The sequence below is a fragment of the Plecotus auritus genome (genome assembly GCF_963455305.1).
Source record: "Plecotus auritus genome assembly, chromosome: 4".
Taxonomy (NCBI): Eukaryota; Metazoa; Chordata; class Mammalia; order Chiroptera; family Vespertilionidae; genus Plecotus; species Plecotus auritus.
The window spans coordinates 15,857,653-15,871,366 of record NC_137775.1 but is presented as its reverse complement, the minus strand read 5'-3'; the positions used below and the strand labels follow the sequence as shown (position 1 = coordinate 15,871,366).

General features: G+C 38.5%; 1 protein-coding gene across 6 annotated transcripts in view; it reads right to left on the bottom strand.

Annotated features, from left to right (window-relative positions):
* Positions 1–13,714, bottom strand: part of CLVS2 (clavesin 2) — a 99,407-nt gene that overhangs the window by 77,946 nt on the left and 7,747 nt on the right. For all 6 annotated transcript variants that reach the window (XR_013960473.1, XM_080666022.1, XM_080666025.1 and 3 more), the window contains exon 3: positions 7,648–7,822. Coding sequence is in view for 5 of the 6 variants with exons in the window: in XM_080666022.1 (XP_080522148.1) it covers positions 7,648–7,822 (175 nt within the window). In the remaining variant the exon portion in view is untranslated. The remainder of the gene's footprint in view (positions 1–7,647; positions 7,823–13,714) is intronic.

Genomic DNA, 13,714 nt, shown 5'->3' with positions numbered 1-13,714 from the left:
CTCATCCAGGCTGCTGCAGGAGGCAACCAATCGATGTGTTTCTCTCACCCAATGTTTCTCTCTGTCTTTCCCTCTCTCTTCCACTCTCCCTAAAAATCAATGGAAAAATATCCTCGGGTGAGGATTAACAAAAAGAAATTTTAAAAAAAGGACTTCCAAACTACCACATTCCCACATTATGAAATAAAGCAATACTCTAGTCTTCACTCATTTTGTTTTAGGTTAAGTAGCAACTGAAAGGAAGCACATTTAGCTCAGACAGCTATGCATGTGATGAACAAAATGTCACTTTTTTTACACACTGTCCTTGTCACTGTTTCTCAATATGGTTCTGCCTGTGCATACAAAATGTGGGACTAAAATGCTCCCAGTTCCAGGCTGTCTGACTGACTACAGTTCCTGAGTCTGGGTGTTCATTTTCAAAAAAGATAGGCATTGTTTCAACCCTCCCCCACCAGTGCACCATAATGCTGCCCTAAGTTTACCAGGTAGCTTGCAGGCAAAAGCTTTCTACTATGTATTGTCCAGAGCATTGTTAAGTCTGGAAACTCCTGGCAGGTTAACGACCATTGCAAAGAACAACTGCTGCAGAGCACAGAATCCTTCTGTTTTATTATGAATCCCTAATTTACTTAATATCTCACACTGTTCTTCTTTAATATTCTCCCTTAACCATCCTACACACACACACACACACACACACACCACGAGTGCAATTTCAAAGCTGCCAGAGATTATGAGTAGGATCTGGAGGACTGAATAAGCTAATGCTAGAGAAGTTAATGAAGCTCCTCACCCGCTAGCCTTGGAGAATGATGTTCCAAGTCATTAGTCTGTTCTCTGTTTTTGGCAAGATCCCCTACGTAGGACTGAGCTTCCGAACAGTCAGAGCCCAGAATTTTAGCAGCAGCACTTTCTGCCTTCCACATGAATGACCAGAGCTCTCAGATCTAGCAGATTGGTGGCTGCTTGTAACACTGAACCCTTGAGTCCAAAGAAAGGACCCCATTAAGTACTGTGAATTAATTACATATTCTTTGTTCTCTCACAAGTCCTGGTTTTATGAAGGGCCCTTACAATATCTGGCACGGATTTAGGCACTTTGTGATGGCCCTACATCTGAGTCTCAATGTAGCAATTCAAAGAACTATTCAAATCTCTGTTTCAGCCGAACCCCTTGCCAACAGACCCACATCTTGATGACATTATATACCTTACAGCTTATAGAGTTTGGAGATTCCTGTGAGATTGTGAAAACAAAAACACAAACAAGGCAGGACAGAGCTGAGGGGGAGTAACAGTAAATATACACATATAGGGCTTGGATAATTTTTTTTAATTCACAAATAAGAGATCCTGCATTCATAAGAGAGTGTGAGTTTTTCATTATTAAAGGTTTTTAAGCATGGTTATTTTTAAGAAAAAAAATAAAAATAGAGCAACTGTGACCAAAATATGCACATCAGTTCTCTGTAAATCCTAAAAGTCTGAGCTTTTCCAGATATTTCCAAACATTTCATGTTTTAATTGGCTTCCCAGGCAGATATCTTAGAGTCTATGAGTTACATCCACTTAATCTTGTATTGATTTTCTAAGATGCTTCCTGTTACTATAACTACCCTAATCAATTAACTTTTTGTAATTAGCGGGACAATTTTCTTTTTCTCTTTTCTTTCCAATGAAGCCTGAATATTTTATTTTATTTATTTATTTTTTAATTTCTTCATTGATTAAGGTATCACATATTTGTCCTCATCCCCTCATTCCCATTCCAAACCCCTCCCCACGCATGCCCCCACCCCCCCTGTTGTCTGTGACCACTGGTTAGGCATGCATACAAGTCCTTTGGTTGATCTGAATATTTTATTCCACAAAAATGAAGGGGGGGAAATGGTTCTGCCATTTAGTGTCAAAAAAAAGTGCAAGGCCAGTCAGCATTGCTTTGTTTATCCCAATAAACAAATTTCACCTGTATTAACATGTGAGAGTTTGGCATGGGGGAGGGAAGTTACTCTAAACCAAGCATGTCAAACTCAAAGGCTAACATGGGCCAAATAAACAAGGCATGTGGCCCCTGGGCCATGAGTTTGACATGCTTGCTCTAAACTGAGCTTTTCACCCAGCCGTGGTGGCTCAGTGGTTGAGCATTGATCTATGAATCAGGAGGTCAGGGTTCGATTTCTGGTCAGGGCATATGCCCAGGTTTCGGGCTTGATCCCCAGTGGGGTGCATGCAGGAGGAGGCAGCCAATCAATGATTTTCTCTCATCATTCTAGCTCTCTCTCCCTCTCCCTTTTTCTCTGAAATCAATAAAAAATATATATTAAAAAAATAAAAATAAACTGAGCTTATCTACTTTTTCTTAAACACAGCCCTGGAAACAATTGAAACAAGATTCAGGAAAGGCATTGGTCTTTGGAGTCAGCCAAGCTGGACTCAAGCCTTGATGTCAGTTGAGAAAATCTGAGTGTCAAACTCTCTGAAGTTTCATTTCCTGTCCTACAAAATGGAATCCATATACTTACCTCCAGGACAGTTTGGGGGTTCTCAAACTAGATCTAACCTCTCCCTCTTTTTATACAAGCCCATTCTTCTGCCCAAAACATCTTCCTAAAGCAGAGGAGTGACCAAGTCACTCTCTTGTCCAAAATTTCCTCATGTCTGAGAACCCGGGCCAATTCACATAGCATGCCATCCTCTATCCATGGAGCCAAGGCTCAGCATGCTTTTCCCACTCATTTCTGGCCATTCACCTCAATTCCTGTGTTACCAGATCAAAACAGACTTATCATGTACTCTCAATCCCTTGTAGCTGTATGTTCCTTCAAAAGCACTTCCCAAAAGCTTCCCTGCCCCCAAAATGCTTTTCCTGTCCTAGTCAACTTAGCAAACTCCAGCTCAACTCTCAAGGCCAAGGATATCTCCACACTCATCACTTTTTCAACTGTGCCTGGAGCTTCTCTGAAAAGAAACAAAGATTAATTTTCACTAGATTAAACCATTTCAATTTTACTTGGCTTCCAACATGAAAAAATTATTTACTTGGCATCTAACATGAACATATCTAGACGCTATTTAACCACACAGTGAAGTAATTTTTTAAAATGCAATCTGTGTATCTACAATCTGAGCATTAAAAGCAAAATATGAGATCATTCAGATTCCCAAAGTCAATTAACTTTAGGTCTTCACAGTCTAGGTAGTCACTGAATTGTGAGAAAACCAGCACATATGCAGAACAATATGGCACCTAAAAAAATTAGCTCATGCATATTGATTACTTTGCTCATTGATATCACCCGCTGGGTGCAAGATGTATAATTTCTAATATAATACTTTAAATTTGCTATAAATGAATAGACAAAAATTCAAAAAAGTTTAGGAATTTACCAAATATTTGATATGTGGCAGGGTTGTCATCCAAACCCAGGTCTGTCTGCCTCTAAAGCCCATTTTATTTTCACCCTTCCACATTGTCTCTCTATTGACCTGGTACTGTGATCACAGGTGTATCTTCTAGCAATGGTCTACTAGAGTATCCAAGGTATCCGGTGCTATCGCTAGCCAAATCACTCAAAATACTCTTTCACTTCAGGCAAAGGGAATTTGTGTGTGCAGATAGAGATGTTATGCAGTAACCTCAAGAGAAAGAGAGATGGTACCTCTTCAAAACACAGTTACATCCCATTAATAATGAACTTCATTCAAGTAAGTTTCCTCTCTGGCATTAACATCTTTAGCCTTTCTTATTTTGAGTTCAACTCCCTAGAATATATTAGAATATATTTTATGTGTGTCTAAGTAAAAATAACATGTTATAGTAGAATTATGACATGGCATAAACCATCACTGAGTTATTAAAAATATTCTCACATCAAAAAAAGGAAAAATAAATAAAAATATTATGACCTCTCAATTTCCTTGACACGGGTAATTGGAGGTTATTTATTGTTGTGGTGGTGTTGGTTGTCTTGATGATGGTATTAGTCATGTTTAGTGACCAAAAATTGTGTATATATCTTTAATTCAAATGTTTTATGGTCTTATGTCAATCTCAAAAATAAGTTTATGCATGTTCTGCATGAAGTATATATCAATGGACAATAATATTTCTCACATGAAATAGAGACTTGATTAGAAAAGTCAGGAAATGTAACTTCTGTATAAAACGAAATATGAAATCATGCATGTTACAATGGAACATTTTTAGCACATCTTATAATCCTGTTCAGAATTCCCACTATAATTTTAGATACAGTACAGACAGAGACAGAGACGCATATACACATAGATATAGAGCACTTAAAAAATCAGTCTGAACTGAAGAAAACATTGAGTTTAAAGGTGAATAACATGTCAAATTTATTGACAGGAAGAGTTCACTTATTGTAAGTGGCTTCCCAACCAACAACCAGAAAGCACAACCCCTGCTTCCTCGATCCCAGTCCTGGGAGAAAGAGAAGGAGACTGAAACATTTATGAGGAACGGAGATGCGGCAGCCAGCACAGGCCCTGCGGGGCGGGGCCGTTTCCCGCTCCAGCACAAGCACAGAGGTTCCATCTGACTATAGCTCCTGTCGTGCTGCCACTTGGCACTTAAAGAAGTTCTGATAGTGGCCATGGCCAATAGGGAAGCTCCCAAACATGGCTGCATTTTCCCTTTTTCTTCTGCAATGCCTTCTCGCCTCACTACTAAATGGCTCCATACAGTGTGTAAGCTGGCAAATAGCAAAGCACAAAGTCTACCTTTAAAGTGGTTTTTTTTAAGTTTCATAGGAATGATATGAGTTCCCCAGTCCCTCATGCAGCGGAAGGCCTACTCTACTGCTAGTGCAAAGAGAAGACGCGGGTTAAACAGTGATAACAAGTCTAAAAAGCTAGGTTGCCATCCTGTGTTAAGTAACATGGTTGGTGGTAACCAATTTTCTTTACATGATAAAAACCACTTTATACTCTGCAGGCAACAGGGGACATCCCGCATGTGCATTAGGGCACATTCTACATGTGCATTAGGGCACATTCTACATGTGCATTAGGGCACATTCTACGTGTGCATTAGGGCACATTCTACATGTGCATTAGGGCACATTCCACGTGTGCATTAGGGCACATTCTACGTGTGCATTTGGGCACATTCCGCATGTGCTCTAGGGCACATTCTACATGTGCATTTGGGCACATTCTACATGTGCATTAGGGCACACTCTATATGTGCATTAGGGCACATTCCACATGTGCATTAGGGCACATTCCGCATGTCCATTAGGGCACATTCTACGTGTGCATTAGGGCACATTCTACGTGTGCATTAGGGCACATTCTACGTGTGCATTAGGGCACATTCTATGTGTGCATTAGGGCACATTCTACACATTTCTGATAGGCATTATCCTGTGCCTTCTCCCAACCTTATTAATTGTCTCTATGGAGTTTTAAAAAAGAAAAGTACTGTTCAAGGTAAGACAGGAGCAAAGGTGACTCACCAAAAGCAAGTCAGGAAACGTGTACCAGAAAAAGCTTATGCAGAGAAAAGGGACCAAGGTGTCTTATTCACTCCAGAGGCAAAACTCAGACTGTGAATTCAAACAGGTTAAGCTGTTCTGCTGCCTGGAGAAGTGGCTCGTTTTTAGGGAGTAATCAGCCATCAGCTAATTATCACATACCACTAGATAATAACTGATTTTCCATTTTATAATTCCCAATCAGTTAAATGTCATTTGCTGGAAGATGCACCATTCCTATGTAAATTCTCTGTGAAAGTCCTTGCACACACAAAAAAAGAACAAAAACCCCAATTGAGTCTAGAAAAGTAATTCACAACAGTGGTTCCATAGCTTAGAGATCAAAAACATGTTGATTGGCTTTCCAACCTTTTTTAGGCAACATGCCATCATATTCCAAATTCAGCAGGTTAACTATGCGCAATTAATATTTGACAAAGGAGGCATGAACATACAATGGAGTCAAGACAGTCTCTTCAATAAATGGTGTTGGGAAAATTGGACAGATAGATGCAAAAAAATGAAACTAGATCACCAACTTACACCATACACAAAAATAAACTCAAAATGGATACAGGACTTAAATATAAGACGGGAAACCATAAAAATACTAGAGGAATCCACAGGCAGCAAAATCTCAGACATATTACAAAAGAACTTCTTCACTGATACTGCCCCTAGGGCAACGGAAGCCAAAGAGAAAATAAACAAATGGGACTACATCAAAATAAAAAGCTTTTTCACAGCAAAAGAAACCATCAACAAAACAACAAGAAACCCCACTGTATGGGAGAACGTATTTGCAAATGTTATCACTGATAAAGGTTTAATCTCCAACATCTACAGGCAGCTTATACAACTTAATAAAAGGAGGATAAATGATCCAATAAAAAAATGGGCAACGGACCTAAATAGAATCTTTTCGAAAGAAGACAGAAGGAAGGTCAAGAGACACATGAAAACATGCTCAAAGTCACTAATTATCCAAGAGATGCAAATCGAAACAACAATGCGATACCATCTCACACCTGTCAGAATGGCTATCATCAAGAAATCAACAAACGACAAGTGTTGGCGAGGATGTGGAGAAAAAGGAACCCTCGTGCACTGCTGGTGGGAATGCAGACTGGTGCAGCCACTGTGGAGAACAGTATGGAGTTTCCTCAAAAAACTGAAAATGGAACTCCCATTTGACCCAGTAATCCCACTCCTAGGAATATATCCTAAGAAACTAGAAACACCAATCAGAAAGGATATATGCACTCCTATGTTCATAGCAGCACAATTTACAATAGCTAAGATCTGAAAACAGCCTAGGTGCCCGTCAGCAGATGACTGGATCAGAAAACTATGGTACATCTACACAATGGAATACTATGCTGCCATAAAAAAGAAGGAATTATTACCATTTGTAGGCACCTGAATGGAATTAGAGAACATTATGCTGAGTGAAATAAGCCAGTCAATGAAAGAAAAATACCACATGATCTCACTCATTTGGGGATAATGAAAAACAGTGTAAACTGATGAACAAAAAGATAGATACAGAGACAGTAAAGCATCAAACAGACGGTCAAATTACAGCGGGAAGGTTAGGGAGAGGTGGGGGAAATAAGAGATCAACTGAAGGACTTATATGCATGCATATAAGAGTAACCAACAGATGCAAAACATTGGGGGGTGAGGGCATGTATGGGAGTGGGTGGGGGGGGGCAATGGTAAGATATGTACACATATAATACCTTAATAAAAAAAAATTCACCAGGTTAAATGAAATAAGGAGGCAAGCCTTTAACTAATTAACTAATATACACAGAACTAAGAAACAAAAACAAGACTAAAGAGTTAATAATTAAAATTCAGAAGATGTTGCTTGTTCTGATTATCAAGATAAAAATCTCAGGTTATCATATTTCTGTTTAGGCATAGTGAGGGCTTACGCCAAGTATTACAAATTCTCATCTATTAAAAGGCCCACATCCTTTTTCTTCTAAAATCCTTTGACCAGTTAGTGTTTTAATGTCTGTGCTTGAAAACTATATAAAAATTGTTTTTTTATTCCTTAAGTAAGACATTTTTCTATTCTAACAGATTAGATAAGTCAAACATGGGAGACCAAGAAAGTGGATAATTTGTCAACTTTTACCTGAAGGCCTTCAATAGCCAATCGCAGCATGCTGGGTGTAAGTTTAGAGGCTTGCTTGAAAGTGAAGTTACTCCAGTCTATGATCAAAACAAATCCATTTACTTGAAGCTCAGGATCTTCAATCATGGCTTCTAAAGACAGCAAGATGGCACGTAAAATGTCCACCAGTGTGTACCTATAAGCAACAGAAAAGTCCTCATTACTTCTGATAACCACTGTGGGAATATTTTAGCACACTAAAAACTACTGTGAAAATACCTAAGAAATCTTAAGGAGATGATTTTGTTCAAAAGTATTATTTTAAGAGCAACTTGTTTTGTGGCACTCAGGCGACATGTTCGAATTTAGCATGTATTCTGCCAAAACAAACTATCATGCTTTGGGATATACTATGGTTCTCTTCATATTTCACAGCCATTTACTTTACCTGTAGGCCTTCCTAACACTTTCTAAAATTTCATTTTAACTACTCTGAGAATTAGGCATGGTAACTTTTTAAATAGCTCAGGAATGCTCTCAGTAATACTGACATTTCATATGTGCATATTTGAAAATTTTCTGAATGAGATTTGAGAAGTCTCAACAATAAACAAGAATAGTACTAGTATTTGAACAACTATGGGTAAAATTGTCAGCATATTTTAATTACTTGTATTGAGTTTGCTTCATAAAAATAAAAGAGGGAAGAAGAGGTATATAGACAGAAAGAAAGGCACATCATGAGTACAAAGGGGGAAATTTAAGTGTCTATGTTAATGCAGGCCTTCCGAATTTAGGGATTGGGTCTCAAACTTTTTCTGACTTGCACCTTAGTACTGTGTCTGGCACATTGTAAAAATCCAATAAATGCTCTTTACGTTCCTGTAAAATGGACAAGATTAGAGTGCAAGGACAATACTAGTAGTGTGGACTGATGAAGGCAGTGGAGGTAAGGATGGAGATTAGAAGCCAAATTTGAGAAGTATTTCAGAAGGAAACTTGTAAAAATTTGACACTTAATTAAATATGGAGACTAATATAATGGAAAAATAAAGGATGACACACAGATTCTAGCTTCAGAGCCTGACTAAACAATACAATGCAAAAAGAAGATGCAGTTGGGGATGGCTGAAAATGAAGAGTTTGGAATAGAACCTGTAGTACACTCATCTAATAGCAATAAAATACCTGAAGAAGTAGATTCTAAACTCGAGAGCTCAAGGTTGAAAATCCCAGAATCAAAAACATACAGATCCCTAAACTCAAGAAAGCGAAGGAGGTAATGCAACCAGAGCTGAGAGAAAAATGAGATAATTATTCTAAAAAAAAGAATTCTAGCACTTTAAGAGAAGCAACAAAATTATGGAATGTGTTAATCATTTCCATTTTGAGCACCCTGCATCTCAAGTTTGTGTGTGTGTGTGTGTGTGTGTGTGTGTGTGTTTTCTCCTCAGACATTCAGGTGTTCAATAAAAGTTACAGAAAGAAATCTTGACCTCAGGAGGAGGTGGGATGGATTAGAAGTGAAATCACAGGTATTCAGTGGAAGTGATAAGCTGACTTCCACTAAATGTTCACTCACAGGATGAGACAGTGAGTGCATATGAGGGAATAGTTCTATTTTTACTTCTAAAAACATTTGAAGGAGAATGGAGAAAGCATAGTATTGCAGAGAGGAAGGAATCATTGACAACAAAAATTCAGGTGACTTCTCACTTTCTCTGCGCCTCACTCTTTATCTGAAAAATTAGTACAGTAGTATGGAATAGGATCTCTCTTGGATCCCAGCTTTAAGCAAGCATAGAGCATGGTGTCAGAAGATTTCAAGATGAATTTCTTCCCTGTCCCTCATTAGCTGTGTGAGCCTGGACATACTTGGCAGGGTATAATCAGAACTGAAGAATATTTGTTTTAATCTTTTACTTTAAAATTTAATGATGATCTTTAGATAGCTTATTACTATTGTAAAAGGCAAGGATCAACGGGTTCTTTTTAAATCTCTGGATGGTATATAGGCTATTTATAGTCCTAAGGATATGGTATCCTAAAATACTTTCTAAATACATAAGATAATAAAATTTTTGTAGAGCTCTATTACTTATTCATCTTTCTAACTGTGAAATATGGCCCTAGTTAGTTTGGCTCAGTGAATAAAGCGTCAGCCTGTGGACTGAGGATTCCGGGTTCAATTCCGATCAAGGGCACATGGCCGGGGTTGCAGGCTCAATCCCCAGTAGGGGGCGTGCAGGAGGCAGCCAATCAATGATTCTCTCTCATCACTGATGTTTCTCTCTCTCTTTCCCTCTCCCTTCCTCTCTGAAATCAATAAAAATATACATTTTTTAAACTGTGAAATATGTATGGCTGAATCCTTATCTGTCACTTCATGGTTGGCCTATCTCCTTTTTAAATATAATGACCTAACACAATGTCATGACCAAAAGCCTATGGGAAGTTGGAGCAAGAACACTGTATTTCTGGTTAAAATATAGACCCTCCTTTAAGCAATATTCCTTTTAATTCCTGAAGTTTATAATAGTATCACAGTAATAAAAATTAGAAATTAGAAAAGTTCAACTTAGAACTTTTCTCTCATTCTGATCATCCTTGTGTCACCTATAAAAATGCCGAAGAGCATTAATACCAAAGTAGCATTAAGTAAAATTTGAATCTAAAGTAAGTTTCGGAAGGATGATGCATTGTACATAGAAAGAATAAATCATGACACCAGGAAGGGCTGAAAATAAGCAGCAATTTGTTTTAAGTAACCCACTTTAAATACGGTTCTATAAAACTGTGTCTAAGTCAAGAGAAATTTATATGCATATTATTATTCCAACAGAACTAAAATAAATCAGATCTCAGGATCAGCGATGGAATAAAAGCAGGTTTGCAAAGTTTTCAAGAGTAAATCTCACAAAGTTTTAAAATTTGATATCCTGCTCCAAAAAAAAAGAATTAAATGATATTTATATAAATAATATTAATGTATAAGTTTTAAAAAGGAATCGTAAAAAACATCCTAGCTGACTGCAAAGGACAGGTCAAAACCCCTCTTGACATTCCAGTCCTCTGTTGTCAAACATGTCACATTATTGCCATTAGCAGCTCAGCAGGCTATTCCTAAGCAGAGCATTATTAAAAGAGATCTTGCTAAAGTCTAAAATTCCTTCCAAAGAAATGGAGCATTTTATGTATTTTATCTCTTCAGGAATCCCACCATAATTCTACTCTTTGAAATTATTTTGTACTGTTACAATTTATAAAGTGTCAGTGCCGTAAGTAGTCCACATGTTCCTGCGTGAGGTTGACACCCCAATTTGTAGCAGCTCCACCATGGCTATTCTTCCCTTGTATGCTGGGAAAAGGCCATAGATAACAGATTAGCACATCTACACAGCTCTTGACTCCTGACTGTGCTTCCTGAAACAGCATTAAGGAAAGCCTGAATCTGAAATCAACTCGGAGAGGAAAATTAATAGCATGGAGTAAGAAGAAATAATGCCGCCAGTTAGGGGATTTTACAAGTGGGACACCAGTCTAAGCGGACCATGCTCTTGAAATAGATCAAAGTTGCTATAACACATAAACATTAGATGGAGACTTTGCCACCCACTTTTCCTATTTATGACCAGTGCAATCAAGAACAGGGGGGCACCCTAACCGGTTTGACTCAGTGGATAGAGCGTCGGCCTGTGGACTGAGGGGTCCCAGGTTCGATTCTGGTCAAGGGCATGTGCCTTGGTTGTGGGCACAACCCCCGTGGGAGGTGTGTAGGAGGCAGCTGATTGACGTTTCTCTCTCATCATTGTTTCTAACTCTCTATCCTTCTCCCTTCCTCTCTGTAAAAAATCAATAAAATATATTTTAAAATAAAGAACAGGGGGGCTTCTTCTCCTGCCTCCAGCCATGAAAGGCTTTGGGTGCCCACTTGTCCTGTGCTTCTCTCCTGGGGTTCACAGCACCTCATCCTCTACCACAGTTTACAATCAGTGCAAAGGGCAACCTAAATCACAAACAGGTCATTTCCTTCCTCCTTCCCAACCCTTTCTTTCAGCCTGACAGGGGAAACTGGCATCTTGGCATCATAACAGCAAGCAATTTCCCTTTGTTACTAAATCAATCAGCCATTATTAAATTCTTCATTAAGGCTGCCCCCGCCCATCGGTGTTCATTAAGCCAGATCTGAAGCACTTCCTGTTAGAAAGGTGCTAGGGGAGAGACAAAGGAGAAGAATTACCTTTATTAATGCCTCGAGGTGTCATTAGTGCTAAAGTTGAGCCCATCTGCATGTTTTATATTACTAAGGGGAAATAATAATAATACCTCTATCCATGTAATAGTTTCAGATTTCCAAAGGAATTTCAAATGCATTATCTTAATCTCAAAATGAGCCCAAAGTCTCAGTACTGGCTTTGATCCTATTATTTTGGAGATGAGGACACAGATGAGGTCTCAGCAAAATACAGAGATGAAAACACAAGTCTCAGAGAATGGAAATGGTTTGCCCAGAATCCCCATGGGAGTAAAACAGCAGCCCAGATGTGAAGCCAGCTCTTTCTGACACCACAGTTCTCTCCACTCCCTGTGCTGTCTCATACCTAGAACAGAGTGTGATGAATAGCTGTTCTGCTTTTTCATGTCTCAGTGGCATAGTGTGTCAGAAGATAGATCAGAAAGTCAATAGCAACATGGTGCCATGCCAGGTACCAGGACGCATTCCAGCCTGGCCCCAACAGGGGGCTTTGGTGGAGGAAGAGCAACCAGACATTCCAAAGAATTGGGGTGGGAAGAGGCTAAGCCTACAAACCCTGGAGAAAACATGAACACTGAAGTATTCATGTGTCTGGTTTGTATCACTAAGCACAGAAGATTATCTGTGTGGGCCTCGCTGCTATGGGAATGTAGGTGAGTGAGAACAAAAGATGTTTTGTTGGAAATAAAACATCTAGAGAAGAAAACATCTTTCCTTGAAAAAAGGTTTAAAAAGTGTACACTGCTGCCACCAAAATAAAATAAAACAGAATTGTGCTGGAAATATGCAAACACATCAGAAAGGCAACTCTCCTTGTCAGGGCAGGATATGCCAAGCCAGTGCCGGCTTAGTGCAGTCTTTCCCTCAGAATATTCATTGTAGCCACTTAACTTTCTGTGTCTAATCATCAATATTATGACAGTTAATCAAGACTTTCTAAACCATAGATGATTCTTAAATGACCAGAGATTGCCTTTTTTGATATAATTGTATCAAATTCTGTGTGTTTATCTAGATTTATGTGGCTGTCTTTACATGCAAAAAAAGTTTGACCAATTCACTGGTTATGGGTGAAATACTTCACTGCTCTGTGCCTCAGTTTCCTCATCTACAAAATGTAAATATTAACAGGACCTACCTTGTATGATTCTATTAAAGATTTTATAAGCACATGTTCTAAGTGCTTAAAAGAGTGCCTGATACATGCTATAAAACTGATTAATGTGATTAAAATGAAAAAACGAGTTAATTAATCAATTAAAATGAAATACTAAAAGGTTGAATTTAGCTAACCAAGTAGGCAATGCTTTCTCTAAAAAACACTCAGTAACTCACAGCTGCCCCTCTGCCCTGAACTTCTCCGTTGGCAAAGCGTACCCGCATTAAGCACTTACAACTCTCCGGTGGTTATTTAGCTCGTCATGTGTTTTCTTCCCACAGATGTTGTATGTCCCTTGTTAGTACAAGTAATGTGTTATGTGTGTTTATTTGCCTCCCACAACTGCTAAATTTCTATGTATGTAACAAACATTAGACTAAAGTATTCTTTTTTAAAAATTGACTTGAGTACTATTTGCTCAGTTTTGATGTTGTAAGGACCCAACATACAAGGACATCCTTCCCTCATGTCAGTAGTGTCACTTACTATGTTAATGAAATATACACCTGTCCTCAGTGATGTAAAAGCGCTCAAACTTTTTCCCAGAATGGAAGAAATGTATTAATTTACAAAGGATGACTTATTAATTTACTGACTTGGCTCATGTTTTGAAATAGCTTTAAACATTTCTTTTGAGGCACACTTTCAATGCACTATAGCAGGGGTCCTCAAAC